General features: G+C 42.6%; 1 protein-coding gene across 2 annotated transcripts; it reads left to right on the top strand.

Moving 5' to 3' along the window:
- Positions 1-288: 288 nt before the first annotated feature.
- CMTM2 (CKLF like MARVEL transmembrane domain containing 2) lies at positions 289-15166 on the top strand. Of its 2 annotated transcripts, XM_025920573.2 has the most exons (4): positions 289-677; positions 815-973; positions 13927-14028; positions 14791-15166. In XM_025920573.2, the coding sequence occupies exons 1-4, from the start codon at positions 408-410 to the stop codon at positions 15010-15012; spliced, it is 753 nt and encodes a 250-aa protein (XP_025776358.1). In that variant the 5' UTR covers positions 289-407; the 3' UTR covers positions 15013-15166. The 2 variants fall into 2 exon arrangements, with proteins under 2 accessions (XP_025776358.1, XP_086545399.1); XM_086689273.1 differs by lacking the exon at positions 13927-14028.
- Positions 15167-16200: the final 1034 nt, after the last annotated feature.

Here is a 16200-nt window from a genome sequence, read left to right as displayed (position 1 = left end):
GAATCCGACCCAGGACGCCGTGGCCAGGATCTTGACCCCAGCGGGGTTCCAGCCAACGCTAGCACGGCGGTACAACCCTGAGGCCACCTCCCGCGCAGGCGGGAGCCCCCCTTCCCCCTCGCAGGGGGCCCGGGCTGGGGCCGAGGCTCCCGCGTGGGGGTGGGCGGCCCTGGCTAGGGCCGGGCCCTTGACGCCCACTCCGGTCCTCTAGGTGTGAGCGAGGTGCGACCGCAGGGAGACGTGGCGCGCGGGGCAGCGCCGGGCGTTGGCGTTCGCGCGTCCCGGCCGTTGAGCGGGACCTGGGAGCGGGTGGGTGGGCACCAGTCTCGCTCAGAGGCCAGGCCTGTCCGGCGCCAGCAGGAGAGAGATCGCGCAGGAGGTGAGAAGTTAAGAACTCGCACGCAAAGATGGCTGACAAAGGCAAAAAGGGCAAGAAGGCGGCGGCGGCGGCACCTGCATCGGCGCCCGCAGCTGCGCCGCAGTCCCCTCCTGCAGCTGACGAACCAGGGGACAAGAAAGACCAAGAGGACAAGGAGATCAAGAAAAAGCCAAAGTCGGTGCAGCCCAAGGATGAAGTGGGCACCAGGAAGGGGTGTCGCCGCTACATGTGGGAATTCAAGAAAGGCAATAGAGAGTTCTGGGTGATCGGGCACGCCGAGGTCAAGATCCTGAGCTTGGTAAGTTGGGCTGGTACCCCAGGGCGGAGGCCCAACCATGAAAAGAGGGTGAAGGAGCAGGCTGCAGAGGGGCTCCAGAAGGGCTCTAGAGTAGGGGAGAGCCCTTTGCGGTAGCTCAGGTATATGTCTCCTGGCAGGGCTGCCTGATAGCTGCACTGGTACTGTTCACGGGGACCAGCGTGCACCCTCTCCTGATGCTCATCATCACCATGGAGATGTCCATCTTCTGCTTCTTCTTCATCACCTACACCCTCGCCATCAACAGATACATACCCTTCATCCTGTGGCCCATTTCTGTAAGTGAGAGGAGGTGGGGACCGCCTGAGGCTGGTGTGCATTCATGGGTGTGTCCTGAACAGTGACTGAACAGAGAAACACCCTGCACCCTCCGTATTTGTGCCCCGGCCTTGGGTTCAGCACCTCCAGGGGGGCCAGGGTAGGGGAAGCTGAAGTTAGGTTACAAAAGGCTCTCAAAAACCCCAGCTTGGGGGCGGGGAGGCCTCTTACCTACCTGGTGGTCAAAGAAAGAGGTCTCTGCCTTCCTGGGGCTTTGCTCTCCTCAGGAGGGGTGGCGTAGCAACTAGCTGTATCCCCCCCCCACTCCTGTGCCAGCTAACAATTGAGTGGAGAGATCACCCCAGAAGGTACCCCATCCCCAGAATTCAAAGAAGAAAACCCATCTTCCCATAGATCAGTAAAATAAAATGAGAATTTTTAAAAAATCACTTTTAAGCAGTCTTAGATCTCTAGTGACTATCCCTGTAAAAGATGTTAAGCCCAAAAGAATGTTCAGCCCAAAGCAGGCATCCACTGGAACAGGAGCTGGGCAAGTTACCAATCACTCATAGCCTGTTTCCTTCATCTGTAATATGAGGACAGTAATAGTCTCTCATGGGATGGTGCCTGAGAAATAAATACAAAGTGCTTGATGCTGCGCCTGAGGACTTCTGGACTTGAATCGTAGAGCACACCCACCTAACTCCCACCTCACTGCACATTCACAGCAAGCCTCCAGAGTTTCACTTACTTTACATATGAAATGGTCCCAGAATGGCCACCTAACTTACCCCCAGGTAACTCAGCTAGTAAGTGGTGGAAAAAGGATTCAAACCCAGCTTTGTCAGCGGAGTCTGAGTTCCTAACTACACGCCGTCCTGCTTCCTTGTCAAAAGTTATTAGGGTCTAGGGATTCATAGGTCTCAGGGAGGTAGGCGAGAACCCCCAATATAGGAAGAAAGGAGAGGAGGACCAAATACGACTCTTGGGAAAGGGGTAAGCAGAGGACAAAGTAAAGGAACAAGCAGAGGGCAAGCTCCCAGCCAAGGAACTTGAAAGATACTTTTAGTTCCAGCAAGATGAAAACTCAATAAACCCTGAAAATCCTCCTGCTGCACTTACCTAAAACTACTACGGTAAGTGCAAACACAACTGCTATAAATGAATGGCTGAGCTGGTAAAAAGGGAAACACACAAGTGCCAAAAATGAAAAACAGGAGCAGTGATCAAATAACCTGCTGAAGTGTGGGTAGCAATGGCCTACGAAGTATTACCCCAGGAACCTGGAGAATGGATTTTCATACACTCTTGAGTTAAAGGAGATGAGGCCTTGGTCCTAAGCAAAATGGGGATTTAGAACTGAGACCCCTATGTAAAGCCAGCACCCTGCAAAGACTGAACCCTTAGGGAAAAGACAGGCAGAGAAGACACCTTTCCCCACCAAACAGAGGAACAAGAGGCCTGTTCACCTCTGCCTGAGCTTGGAGTGGAAAAAACAAAAAAGACCACTTTGAGAAATAGAAGCCTTGAGCCTGCATTTTGTACAGATTTGGTTTGAATTTTTACCACCTTCATCCTGGAAACCCTCCTGCAGCCTAGAAAACTTGTGCCTTGGAATTAGAATAAAATGATCCCAATTTAATGACGTTCTGATAATGTCCTTGGGACTCCTGACAGAAACAAATGCAAAGTCACAATCAAAGAATAAAGACTGGAGTGCTTGGGTGGCTCAGTCAGTTGGGGGTCTGACTTCGGCTCAGGTCATGATCTCGTGGTCCATGAGTTCAAGCCCCGCGTCAGGCTCTGTGCTGACAGCTCAGAGCCTGGAGCCTTCCTCAGATTCTGTTTCCCTCTCTCTGCCCCTCCCCTATTCACACTCTCTCTCTCTCTCTCTCTCTCTCTCTCTGAAAAATAAATAAACATAAATTTTTTAAAAAAGCATAAAGAGGGGTGCCTGGGTGGCGCAGTTGGTTAAGCGTTCGACTTCAGCCAGGTCACGATCTCGCGGTCCGTGAGTTCGAGCCCCGCGTCGGGCTCTGGGCTGATGGCTCAGAGCCTGGAGCCTGTTTCCGATTCTGTGTCTCCCTCTCTCTCTGCCCCTCCCCCGTTCATGCTCTGTCTCTCTCTGTCCCAAAAATAAATAAACATTGAAAAAAAATTTAAAAAAAAAAGCATAAAGAAATTCTCACAGTACAGGTGGGGGTGGGGAGAGACTTGTCAAAAATGAATGCACAGTTCAAAACTACAAAACACTTGATTTTAAAATCCCCATGTCTAAGAATTGACAATCAGCAAACATAAAAAAAAAAGAGGAGGATTAGAACCCTGAGAATATGAGATTAACAGAAGAGCTGTCTGAAAATAATAAGAAATATACTTAAAATAATTAAAGACATAAACAGAGCCCTAAGAACAGGAAAAGACATTATAAAGACAGAATAAAAAGATCTTTTTTTAAGTACAAAATACAATGTCTAGAATTAAACATATAGTTTTTGAATTAAAAATGTCAATAGATGGGTTATAAAGCATATCAGACAAAGCTGGAGAATGAGCAAACTGAAAGATGTGGGGAAATGACCCAGGATATAGCACTGAGAGATAAGGACAGAAAATAGAAGAGAAGTTGAGACAGAGAAAATAGAATGAGAAAGTCCATCATAAGCCTAATAGGAATTCCAGAAGAAAAGACTCAAAAGAAGGGAAGAGAGGAGGGGCACCTGGGAGGCTCAGCCAGTTAAGCGTCCAACTTCAGCTAAGGTCATGATCTCCCAGTTTGTGAGTTTGAGCCCCATGTCAGGCTCTGTGCTGACAGCTCAGAGCCTGGAGCCTGCTTCTGATTCTGTGTTTCCCTCTCTCTCTGCCCCTGACCTGCTTGTGCGCTCTCTCTCACTCTCTCTCTCTCAAAAAATAAATAAATAAATATTAAAATTTTTTTTTAAAAAAAGAATGGAGGAGGGGAAACAAAGTGATAATGACTGAGAACTCTCCAGGTTTAATGAGTGACATCACTAAATATGGCAGTGTCAGAAATGCCAAAACTCTGTCCCTCCACTAAAGCAATGATTAGGCTGTCAAAAACCATCAGAAACAACTTTTTCAGAACTCTGGAATCCAATTTTAGAAGCTTACAACTGAGGGAAGGTTAATAAAGAAAGAAGCTGTTGGGTGTGATAAGAGAGTGTTGTGCCATTTTAACATACCTCCCCGCCATCCTTCATACCCAAGCTTGTCCATTACCATGAAGATAACAGCCCACATTCCTAGTCACACTCTTTGCTGGTAGCAGAAGGAACAACACAGACCTTGCTCTCAAAAGAATTATGGTTGTGTGTTTTTAACCTGTCTGGTGACTCTTTGAGGGATGGGCCCTCACCTGCTTCAGAGCTTTCTCGAGGCTGAAGTGGCCTCCTGGACAGCATTTGTCAAAAGCATTTAAAGGCCTATCTACTAACCATAACCACATCTGATTGGGCAAGGGACATCAAATGAGGCAACCAATAGACAGACCAGAAGTTTGGGAAAGAAGAGGCTGGGGAAAGAGATGCATGGGGGAATAAGAACTCTGGAAAGCTACCACATATACCAGGGAATCCAGAAGGCTACACACATGCCAAGGACTGGACACATGCTCAGAAAAGACCCTAAGCTTTTGCCTCTTGCTGACCTTTATGCTCTGTACAAGCAGCAAGGGAAAACCGAGAGTTCTAAACATCCTGGACAATTGTTGAAGGAATACCTCAAAACAAAGCCAATTTGAAAAGACTGGTAGAGTATTTTTGTTTGTTTTCAGATATTTAAGGAAATCTCCTTCAAATCACTACCTGATTTGCTAGCAAAACAGGGACTTCAGTTGCAGTATGGAAAGAATAGTCTTAAAAAAATAGTTTAGAAAAAGTCATCAAACATACAAATGAGTACAGCTCACAACAATCAACAGCAACAAATCCTGGGAAGGAAGGAGAACGTGGTTTACAGAGTAACTATATGATAATATTCAAAATGCCCACAATTATAAGGCATGCAAAGAAACAAGAAAGTATGGCCCATTCACGGGGAAAAAAATTAATAGAGACTGCCTCTGAGAAAGCCCAGATATTAGACTTACTAGACAAAGAGTTTCAATCAGCTGTCTTAAAAATTCTTAAAGAACTAAAACCAGGAGAACAATTTATGAACAAGTAGAAAATAACAGCAAAGAGAAATTACAAAAAGGAACCAAAAGGAAATTCTGGAACTAAAAGTAATATAACCGAAATGAAAAACTGACTAGTTTGGTTTAACAGCAGATTTGAGCAGACAGAAGAATGAATCCATGAACTTGAAGATAGATCAATTGAGATTATCCAGCCTGAGGAACAGAAAAACAAAAAGAATGAAGAAAAATGGAGAAACCTATGGGACACCCATCAAGCATACTAACATATGCTGAATCCCCCCAAAAAAAAGAAAGAGAAAAAGGAAGAAAGAATATTAGAAGAAATGGTCAAAAGCTTTCCAAAGTTTATAAAAGAATACAAATTTACACATCCAAAAAGGACCAAGTAGGATAAAGTCAAAGTAATCCACACTGAGACACTCATAATCAAAATGTCCAAAGATAAAGACAAAGTCTTGAAAGTCACAAGGGCGAAGCAACTAATGTCATATAAGGGGCCTTTAATAAGATTAACAGTCAATTTCTCATCAGAAACCATGGAGACCTGAGGCAATGGAATGATGTACTTAAAGTCCTGCAAGAAAGAAGATAAAAACTGTCAACTAAAAATTCTATCTTTCAAATTTGCTATCTGTTATGAGTTGAATTGTGTCCCCTAAAAATATGTTGAAGTCCTAACTCACAGTACCTGTGAATGTGACCTTACTTGTACATAAGGCCTTTGCAGATGATCTAGTTAAGATGACATATTAGAGTAGGTTCTAATCCAATATGACTAGTATCTTTACAAAAAGGAGAAATTTAGACACAGAGACAAACACGTCCAGAGGGAAGATGATGTGAAGTGACACGGGAAGAAGATAGGATGGTGAGGCAAGCCAAGGAACACCTAAAGTTACTAGAAGCTAGAAGAGAGGCCAGAACAGATCATTTCTTAGCATCTTCAGAGGGAGCATGACCCTGCCAACACCTTGATTTTGGACTTCTGGCCCCAGAACTGTGAGACAATAAATTAATGTTGTTCTAAGCCACTTAGTTGGTGGTACCGTCTTATGGCAACTCCAGGAAATGAATACAATATCCTTCAAAATTTATCCTTCAAAAATGGAGGAGAAATTAAGACATTCCTAGATAAACAAAAGTTGAGGGAGTTTGTTGCTAGTAGAATCACCCTACAAGAAATGCTGAAAGGAGTCCTTCGGGCTCAAACAATAGGATACTAGACAATAACTTGAAGCCATAAAAGAAATAAGGAACACTAGTAAAGGTAACTACATAGGTAAATATAAAAGCCAGTATTGGGGCACCTGGGTGGCTCAGTTAGTTGAGCGGCCAACTTCGGCTCAGGTCATGATCTTGCGGTTTGTGAGTTCGAGCCCCGTGTCGGGCTCTGTGCTGACAGCTCAGAGCCTGGAGCCTGCTTCGGATTCTGTGTCTCCTCTTCTCTCTGCCCCTCCCCTGCTCATGCTCTGTCTCTCTGTCTCTCAATAATAAATAAATATTAAAAAAAATTTTTTTTAAAAAAGCCAGTATTATTGGGGCACCTGGGTGGCTCAGTTGGTTGAGCGTCTGACTTCAGCTCAGGTCATGATCTCACAGTTTGGGAGTTCAAGCCTAACATCAGACTCTGTGCTGACAGCTCAGAGCCTGGAGCCTGCTTTGGATTCTGTGTCTCCTTCTCTCTCTGCCCCTCACCCCCTGCCACCAAAATAAATAAACATTAAAATAATTATTTTTTAAAAAGCTGGTATTATTGTATTTTCAGTTTGTAACTTCTTTTTTCTGATACAATTTAAAAGACAAATGCATAAAACAATAATTATAAATCTACGTTAATGGGCCTGTATGTATAAAGATATAATTTGTGACAAAAACAATAAGTTTTTGTGTACTACTGACACTAAGTTGGTATCAATTCAAACTGAATGATTGTAAGTTTAAGATATTAATTGTAACTCCAAGGTAACCACTAAGAAATGAACTCAATAATATATAGAAAAAGAAATGAGCAGGGAATTATCTTGATACATTACAAAAAATTAAACACAAAAGAAAGTAATAATGGAGGAATTGAAGGACAACAAGATATGATATATAAAAAAAAAAACAAACGGCAAAATGACAGAAATAAGTCCTTATCAGCAATTACTTTAAGTGCACATGGATTAAACTCTCCAATTAAGGCAGAGATGATCTGAATGGATTTTTTAAGTGATCCTATAATATGAAGACAAGAGACTCACTTTAGTCCAAAGATACAAATAGGTTGAAAGTGAAAATGGAAAAAGATACTCCATGTAAATAGTCACCAAAAAAGAGCTGAGGTGGCCACATCAATATCAGATTTAATGAAAGACATGAAGTGTCAAAACCACACCTAGGCATGTCATCATGGAGGCACTGCTGATCACCAGAAACAAAGGAAAACTTAAAATCAAACCAAGAGAAAAGCCAATTTACCTCAAAAAAAAAACCCTCAAACTACTAGACTAACTTCATATTTTTCAACAGCAGTGACAGTGGCCAGAAAACACTAGACTAATTTCCTTAAAGGGATGAGGTGGCAAGAGTAAACTAAAGACACTTTTAAACAAAGAATGAAACAATTTCTTTTTGCTGACCCTCACTGAAAGAACTACTAAAATGTACTTCAGGAAGAAGTAAATCAAATCAAAACCAAACCAAACCAAAACAAAACAAAACAAGTGTGCAAGGTAAAAAAGGAACAGTAAGCAAAGAGCCTAGTGAGCTTGTGGATTGACCTAAATAAACACTAAGACAGAATTGAGGTTTTAAAAAATATATTAATAGTTTTTGGTTTTTGTTTTTGTTTTTTTTTTTTGCAAGGGGAGGGAGGGAACACGATAACAAGGTAGAACTAAAGGTACAACAACACAATAACATGTAAGACCACAGTACTGTATATGATAAGAATGAAAAGTTCTTGATTTGGGGGGAATGATTTGGCAATAATATTAACACTAACATATTAAAACTTAATACTGAATTCTACTAAAGAATAGAATTCCAGGATATATAAAATCAAACCTGTTGAGGAGAAAGAGTGAAAAGAGAATAAAGAGAGCTAACTCAATAAAATGGAAAAATAAAAAGAAATAAGTGTGGTATATGTTAAATAGAAAAAAGTAAAATTAAATGGTACAAATAGATCCATTACTATATCAGAAAAGATGACAAATATGAATGGAATATATTCTTCGTTTAAAAGAGGACTCTGAGAATCGATTTTTAAAATCCAGCTACGTACTAAATTACAAGACATGTGGAGAACAGTTATGAGAGATGGAAAAAATAATAAAAGGAAAATACTAACCAAAAGAAAGCTGGCATAGCTTTAATACCAGATTAAGCCAATTGTATGTGATTTATGTTGTTTTTTTTTTTTTTTTTAATGTTCATCTACCTTTGACAGAGAGAGAGGCAGAGAATGAACAGGGGAGGGGCAGACAGAGAGGGAGACACAGAATCCGAAGCAGGCTCCAGGCTCTGAGTTGTCAGCACAGGACCCAACACGGGGCTTGAACCCACAGACTGCGAGATCATGACCTGAGCCGAAGTCAGACGCTTAACCGACTGAGCCACCCAGGCATCCCTGTATGTGTTTTTTAATTATACGAAGAAGATCACTACTTACAGCAATTCTAAACTTGTATGCACCTAACAATATAACCCCCAAATATAAAAAACAGAAATGAATTATAAGGAATTAAAAGAAGTTATAAGAAAGAACTGGCAAATAGCAACCATGTGGGAGATTTTAACATGCCTCCTTCAGCAATTGATAGCTTGATCTAATGACATACACAGAACATATTGAACCCTACACCCAACATAAACAGGCTATATATTCCTTTCAAGTACATTTGCAACAATCATAAAAATTATCCTCAATAAGACCACAAAGGAAATGTAAATAAATAACAAGTAATTGATATCCATACAGACCATTCTCTAACTTCAATATAATATAATTAAAAATCAATCAGTAAAATTTAACTAAATCCCCAAGTATTTGGGGGGAAATCTAATGTGTTCCCCAAACATATGAGGATTTCATGTTTATGTAGTATTCACAGATACTACCTGTAGAATGTCCCTGAACTATTCAAATTCAAATCTATATAATTAGAAGGCTGAAAATTAACAGTATCAAGAAGGTACCAAAACAAAATAAAAAAATGGAACTAAAAAGAAGGCAATGCCAAAGATAAGAGTTAACATTAAGGAAATAGGAAACAGAGATCCATAGTGAGGACTAATAAAACCAAATATCTAGTTCTTCAAAAAGACTACTAAAGCAGATAGACCCCAAGGAAAAAAAGAGAGAACGAACAAGGAAAAATATTAGTAAAAATACCAACAGGAGATTTTTAAAGATTACAGGGAAAATATGAACTTTTATGCCAATAAATTGGAAAGTTTATTTAGATAATAATTTCCTACAAAAAATATCACATAAAAATTGATTCAAAAAGAAATAGAAAAACAGGTTATAAAAAATTCATCCATGTTTTCATCTGGCACTTGTTTCACTTTTTACATTTAAATCTTCTGATTCATTTGGAGTCATTTTGGTACATGGTGTGAACCATGGCTCCAATTTTATATCCTGATGGCTATCCAGTTGTTATACCCTATCACTCAATTTATTCAGTTATTAAATAGTATAACTTTTCCCCACTGATTTGAAATGGCATTTCTGTTAAATGTTAAAATCCCAAATGCAGGGTTTATTTCCAGACTTTATATTCCATTTAATTGGTCTGTCCCTTTTTTCTTTTCTGTTTTAAACGCTTTATAATATGTTGTACTATCTAATAGGCTTTTGATATTAAAACCAGATATTATAAGGAATGTAAAGTATATACACCTAGGTTACCTAAATATGGCTATAAAAATCCTCAATAAAATACAGGCAAACTGAATCAAGCAATCTATAAGCAAGCAATACATCATGATCAAGCAGGGTATGTGTCAGGAATACAAAGATGATTTAATCTTCAACATTCTATCGGTACAATTCGCCATCTCTTATCTAAAGGAGAAAACCATTTCATCATCTCATGAACTTCAGAAAAACTATTTAGTTCATCTCATGAACTTCAGAAATACTAATTTTAAGAAAACTCTTAGCAAACTAGGGGCACCTGGGTGGCTCAGTCAAATAAGTGTCCAACTCTTGATTTTGGCTCAGGTCATGATCTCACCATCATGAGATCGAGCCCCACCTCAGGCTCTGCACTGGGCATGGAGCCTGCTTAAGACTTTCTCTCTCCCTCTGCCTCTCTCTCTATCTCTCTAAAAAAAAATAAAGAGGGGCACCTGGGTGGCTCAGTCGGTTGAGTGTCCAACTTCGGCTCAGGTCATGATCTTATGGTTCATGGATTCAAGCCCCGAGTCAGGCTTTGTGCAGATAGCTCAGAGCCTGGAGCCTACTTCGGATTCTGTGTCTCTCCCTGCCCCTGCCCCATTCATGCTTGCTCTCTCTCTCTCTCTCTCTCTCTCCCTCTTAAAAATAAACATTAAAATTTTTTTTAATAAAGAAGAAAAGAAAACTCTCAGCAAACTAGTTTAAAAGAGAACTTATCTTAATAATAGGTATCTACCCAAACCTATGATAAACATTGCATTTCATGGTAAAACTTTAGAAGCACTGGAGATGCCTACTATCCCCACGCCTGTACATTGTGCTGGAGATCTTAGTACAATGTAACAAGAAAATCAAAAAGTGTATAATTGGGGGGCGCCTGGGTGGCGCAGTCGGTTAAGCGTCCGGCTTCAGCCAGGTCACGATCTCACGGTCTGTGAGTTCGAGCCCCGCGTCAGGCTCTGGGCTGATGGCTCAGAGCCTGGAGCCTGTTTCTGATTCTGTGTCTCCCTCTCTCTCTGCCCCTCCCCCGTTCATGCTCTGTCTCTCTCTGTCCCCAAAATAAATAAACGTTGAAAAAAAAATTTAAAAAAAAAAAAAAAAAGTGTATAATTGGGAAGGGGAAAAAATAGCATTATTCACAGATAATAAAATTCTTTACATAGAGAATCTACGTCTATGAGAATCTACAGTCAAATTACCATGAAAGTTAACCAGAGACAAAACAATAGTGTTCCTGAATACCAGCAATGAACAATGAGAAAATGTGACTTTTCAAAGAAACCATTTAAAACAGCAACAGAAACTACAAGGTGTCTTAGAATAAACCCATTCAAAGATGTGTAAGACTTTACGTAGAGATATTTTATTAACAGACATAAAAGTCTGCATAAGTGGAAGTATACACCATATTCACAGGTCTGAAGAGTTACTATCATAAAGATGACAATTTAAGGGGCACCTGGGTGGCTCAATTGGTTATGCATCTGACTCTTGATCTCAGCTCAAGTCATGATCTCACGGTTCGTGAGATCAAGCCCCATGTCAGTCTCTGTGCTGACAGTGCAGAGCCAGCTGGGGATTCTCTCTCTTTCCCTCTATCTCTGTCCCTCCCCAGCGCATGCACTCACACGTGCGCTCTCTCCCTCTCTCTCAAATAAATAAACTTTAAAAAAAGATTGCAATTTAATTCCACAGTAATCAAGAAATCAAATGGAACTTCAACCTGACAGAGGTTCTTCCTGGAATCTCCAGGAACGTTTACAAGGTGATTCTAAAATTCTTACAAGGATAGACTCACCCAACAAGATATCAGAATTACTATAAAGCTTTGGTACTAGCTCAGGGATCAACAAAAAGACTAACGGAATTGTTATGGACTGAATGTGTACCCCCAAAGTACATATGCTGAAATCCTAACCCCCAGAGTGACTCTGCTTACAGATGAGGCCTTTAGAGTTTGCTAGCATTTTACTGAGGCTTTCTACATTTCTGTTCATCAGGGATGATGGTCTGAAATTTTCTTTTCTAGTAGTGTCCTTTGCTAGTCTTGGTATCGGGAAAATGCTGGTTTCATAAAATGAGTTTGGGAGTGGCTCCCTCCTTTTCAATGCTTTTGGAAGAGTTTGAGGATTGGTGTTAATTCTCCTCGAGATGTTTGGCAGAAATCACCAGTAAAGCCATCTGGTTCTGAGCTTTTCTTCAGTGGGAGATTTTCTATTACTGATTCACACCAGGAGGAAATATGCATAGGAGACACAGACCAGAGTGTTCGTTGCAGCAGAGTTTGTAATAATAATTTCCTAAAAGGTAGAAACAACCTAATGTCTCTAGTTTGGTTTATTCACAGACTTCATCAGTTAAAATTAATGAATTCAATCTGTGTTCTCAAAATTGATCAATCTCACAAACTTTAAGTTTAAAAAGCCAATGATAGAAGACACCTTTTATTTAAATTTAAATTTGTGAAACGCACAAAATAGTATATACTATTTATGAATATATAATATGGAAGAAAATACTAATACACTCTTGGGAAAAGTACCCATCAGTTCCACTGTGTGTAGTTGCCTCTGAGTGAGAGGCATAAAAGGGCCGGAATGGTGACACTGTGTCTTACTCCACAAAGTTTTACTTCTGGCTTTGTTTTCTTTTTTAAGAGATCTAAGCAAATCTTGCAAGATCTTAACATCTGTTTAATCTCAATAGTTCATGGCTGCCAGAGGTGGGAGTGGGGATGAGTGTTCTATTATTTTCTGTATGTTTGAAATGTATTAAAATTCAAAAAACAGCAAAGGAAAAGAAAATGCCCAAGACAAGTAGCCAGGGAAGGTCAACCTGCAGAAAATAGCATCATAGAAACCAAGGGGAAGGGTGGGCCTTACTCAGTGCTGCAGAGCTGGCTGCTGCCCACGGGATTGAGAGGGTGCACCAGCTCTGGGTTAGCATCACCCCATGAGTGACGCGAGAGGAAGCCGGCTCTCTGTGGCCACGCTTTGCCCAACTCTAAGTCTGGCTATGCCAGGGAGTGACAGCAGGTGGTACTTGCAGGGAAAGTAGCCCTTCTGCGCGGTCTGGGAACATCTGGACCTTATCAGTAAGGTAAGGGAAACAAGTGTACAGGGCAAGGGTAAGACTGAGGCCACAAGGGATGGGAAGGAAGGCTGCTGATGCAAACAGGGGAGTGTCTAGGAAGTAGCAGGAGGGGCAAGGCAGGGGTTGAAAAGGCAGCCACTGGGCTCCCAACTTAGGGTGGCCGGAATCCAACAGAGCCTCCTGCCAGCAACACAGCCCACCCTCGATCCAGAAAGGAGAGCTGGTCCTGAGAGCATAAAGATGATGGGGGGTTGTACTCACCGTTAAGTTGTATAGTTGTGCAGTTACTTAAATGAGTATTCAAGGAAAAAAAATCAAAACATAATTAGCTACTGTGTGACTTCAGGTGAGAGGCAGCAGCAGGGGAGCCTATGAAGGCAGTTAAACACCCTGGGCTTTGCATCTCAACTCAAAGAGCCCAGCCCTGCGGACCACAGCACGTCCATGCAGCCCATGTGTATTTATCTCCACCTGTACTTTAAAAATTTTTTTTTTTTCAACGTTTATTTATTTTTGGGACAGAGAGAGACAGAGCATGAACAGGGGAGGGGCAGAGAGAGAGGGAGACACAGAATCAGAAACAGGCTCCAGGCTCTGAGCCATCAGCCCAGAGCCCGACGCGGGGCTCGAACTCACAGACTGTGAGATCGTGACCTGGCTGAAGTCGGACGCTTAACCGACTGCGCCACCCAGGCGCCCCTCCACCTGTACTTTTAAAAGCAGTCAGAAGTTTGGAAACCATCCCCTTTGGAGGAAGCTATGCTAGGCTGGGTGTTGATGGGGGTCTTGGCTCTGTTTGAGGCTGACTTGCCTATCTCTCACGCTTCTAGGACCTTCTCAACGACCTGTTTGCCATTATTTTCCTTGTGGGGGCCGTGGTCATAGCTGTGAAAAGTCGACAAACCATGCCACTGCACTACTTTATTGCTGTGGTGAGTCTTTCATGTTGGGCAGTTTATTTGCTCAGAAATCACCTCTTTTAGGGGCGCCTGGGTGGCTCAGTCAGTGAAGCATCCGACTCCTGATTTTGGCTCAGGTCATGATCTTACGCTTTGTGAGTTCAAGCCCTGGGTCGGCTCTCTGCTGTCAGTGCGGAGGCCATTTGGGATCCTGTCTCCCTCTCTCTCTGCCCTTTCCCCACTCTCACTCTCTCTCTCTCTCTCTCTCAAAAATAAACATGAAAGAAAGAAAGAAAGAAAGAAAGAAAGAAAGAAAGAAAGAAAGAAAGAAAGAAAGAAAGAAAGAAAAGAAATCACCTCTTTTGGAGAATGGGTGTTTTCCACTGATTTAAGGAAAGGGCTTCTTTTCACAAAATTTTGGGACCCATGCAAAGTTTAAAACTAAAGGTGGTAAATGCTTCCAATGAAAAAACCACTTAAATAAAGATGATGTCCAGGGAGCCAGCCAATCTAATGGCTTTCTCCTCCTAGCTGCCCCAATCCCTGAGGCAAAGGGTCACACCCAGGCCGCTAACCATGGGTTTTAAGAGACAGGCACAGGTGGAGAGGGGTGGGGCAGGGAGGAGAGGGAGGCTGAAGCTGGAGGAGGGGCAAACTCAGAATGTCTCTGGTTGAGAAGTCTAGGAAGAGGAAAGGACGTGTTAATCAGCACCCGCAGACGAATTAGAAACAAGGAGAGAATATGCCGGCTTTGGAATGAAAAGCAAAAGTAATGGGCATCCTTTTTTCCCCCAGATCCTTATTGGTATGGCTGGAATGTTTGCTTTAATGGATATGTGTCTTCAAAGAAAACATTTCAAAGGCAAGAGGCTCAAAACCAATGTGCTGTTTCCTCCAAAAAATGAACGAAAGGTTGAAAAGCCAAAGGAAGCAGAAAACCCACCAGAAAAGGCACCAGAAAAGGCACCAGAAAAAGCAGAAAAGCCAAAGCAGAGAGTAAAGGGAGGCAAGAAATGACGCAAAGGAGACCCCTGTTATCAAAAGTGGCAGTGCGTTTTACGACAAATATTTCCAGTTTATTGTCTTCTCTCTAGAATGGTTTTCTTTTCCATCCTAATAACCAACTTTGCTTGAAAAAGAAATTCCTCTTTAAATGGATTTTAAAGCTTAATGTTGATCTAAACATTATTTTGTTCATTCAACAAAAGTTACTGAAAGTTTTGGTGCAGAGGGCAAGACCAGAGATGGGCCTCTCAGGGTGCCTGTAGGCCACAGGGCACACAAGATTTGGGGTACCCGTAGCGTGGGTGACAGAGGCTGTCAACAGTGACCAGCCAAAGGGGCCAGAGGAAAACAACAGACTGGAAAACAAAATGGACATTTTATTCACATTAATTTTTTTTTTTTTCTTTTTTTTTGAGGTTGGGGAGAGAGAGTAGAGGAGGGGCGGAGGGAAGAGAGAGAGTCCCAAGCAGGCTCTGCACAGGTCGGAGCTCATGACCTGAACCAAATTCAAGAGTCGGGTGCTTAACCGACTGAGCCACCCAGGTGCTCCCACATCGATATTTACATTTTTAAAAAGCATCCAGGTAGTCGCTATGAGAAAAACAGACTGCTGGCCTCTCTTACTTTTACTTTGTAGCTTAGCATCGGTTCTCATTTGAGGTGTACTCAGGAAGAGGGCAACAGGGGTGGTATCATCCCCTCAGGGCTCAGGGCCTCTACCATCCCCTCAGGCTCGCATCTGGGCCAGTCAGCTTGGGCACAGGAGGAACTGGGAGCACTCAGGTTCCCTCAGAGATGGCCAGCCAACCCTCTGGGACCTGCAGGGTCTCCCTCAATAAGGACCTGAGCATAAGCCCTGAGCTAGGCTCAGCTGGGCACCACAGCCACAGTTCCCACTCACAGGCCTCGGTCAGGGCCCCAGTCTTACTGGACAGACCGACCACGAGGCAGGAGAAGGGTCATCCTCATGAGAGGAAAGCAAGGTCCCACACTGATGCATGAGGAGCTGGAAGAGATGGGGGGTGGGGAGTAATGGGGTGCCCCCCCCCCCAGCCTAGCCAGGAACAATGTGAGAGACAGGCTGAGAGGGTCAACTGGGCCGTGAGAGCCATGCTAGTGGCTCGGGCCTTTGTCCTAAGTGCCACATTCAGGTGGGGAAGCAGGTGGAGCCCAAACTTGGATGGCCCCAGCCATAGGGCC

The sequence above is a fragment of the Puma concolor genome, chromosome E2, assembly GCF_028749965.1.
Source record: "Puma concolor isolate L17-30 chromosome E2, mPumCon1.1.hap2, whole genome shotgun sequence".
Taxonomy (NCBI): Eukaryota; Metazoa; Chordata; class Mammalia; order Carnivora; family Felidae; genus Puma; species Puma concolor.
The sequence above is the reverse complement of the archived record's forward strand: the minus strand, read 5'-3'. Positions and strand labels throughout refer to the sequence as shown.

Coding starts and splice junctions, on each gene's coding strand:
- CMTM2 (XM_025920573.2), top strand. CDS start 408: ATGGCTGACAAAGGCAAAAAGGGCAAGAAGGCGGCGGCGGCGGCACCT. Junction 678..814: donor AGGTCAAGATCCTGAGCTTG/GTAAGTTGGGCT, acceptor GTCTCCTGGCAG/GGCTGCCTGATAGCTGCACT. Junction 974..13,926: donor TCATCCTGTGGCCCATTTCT/GTAAGTGAGAGG, acceptor TCACGCTTCTAG/GACCTTCTCAACGACCTGTT.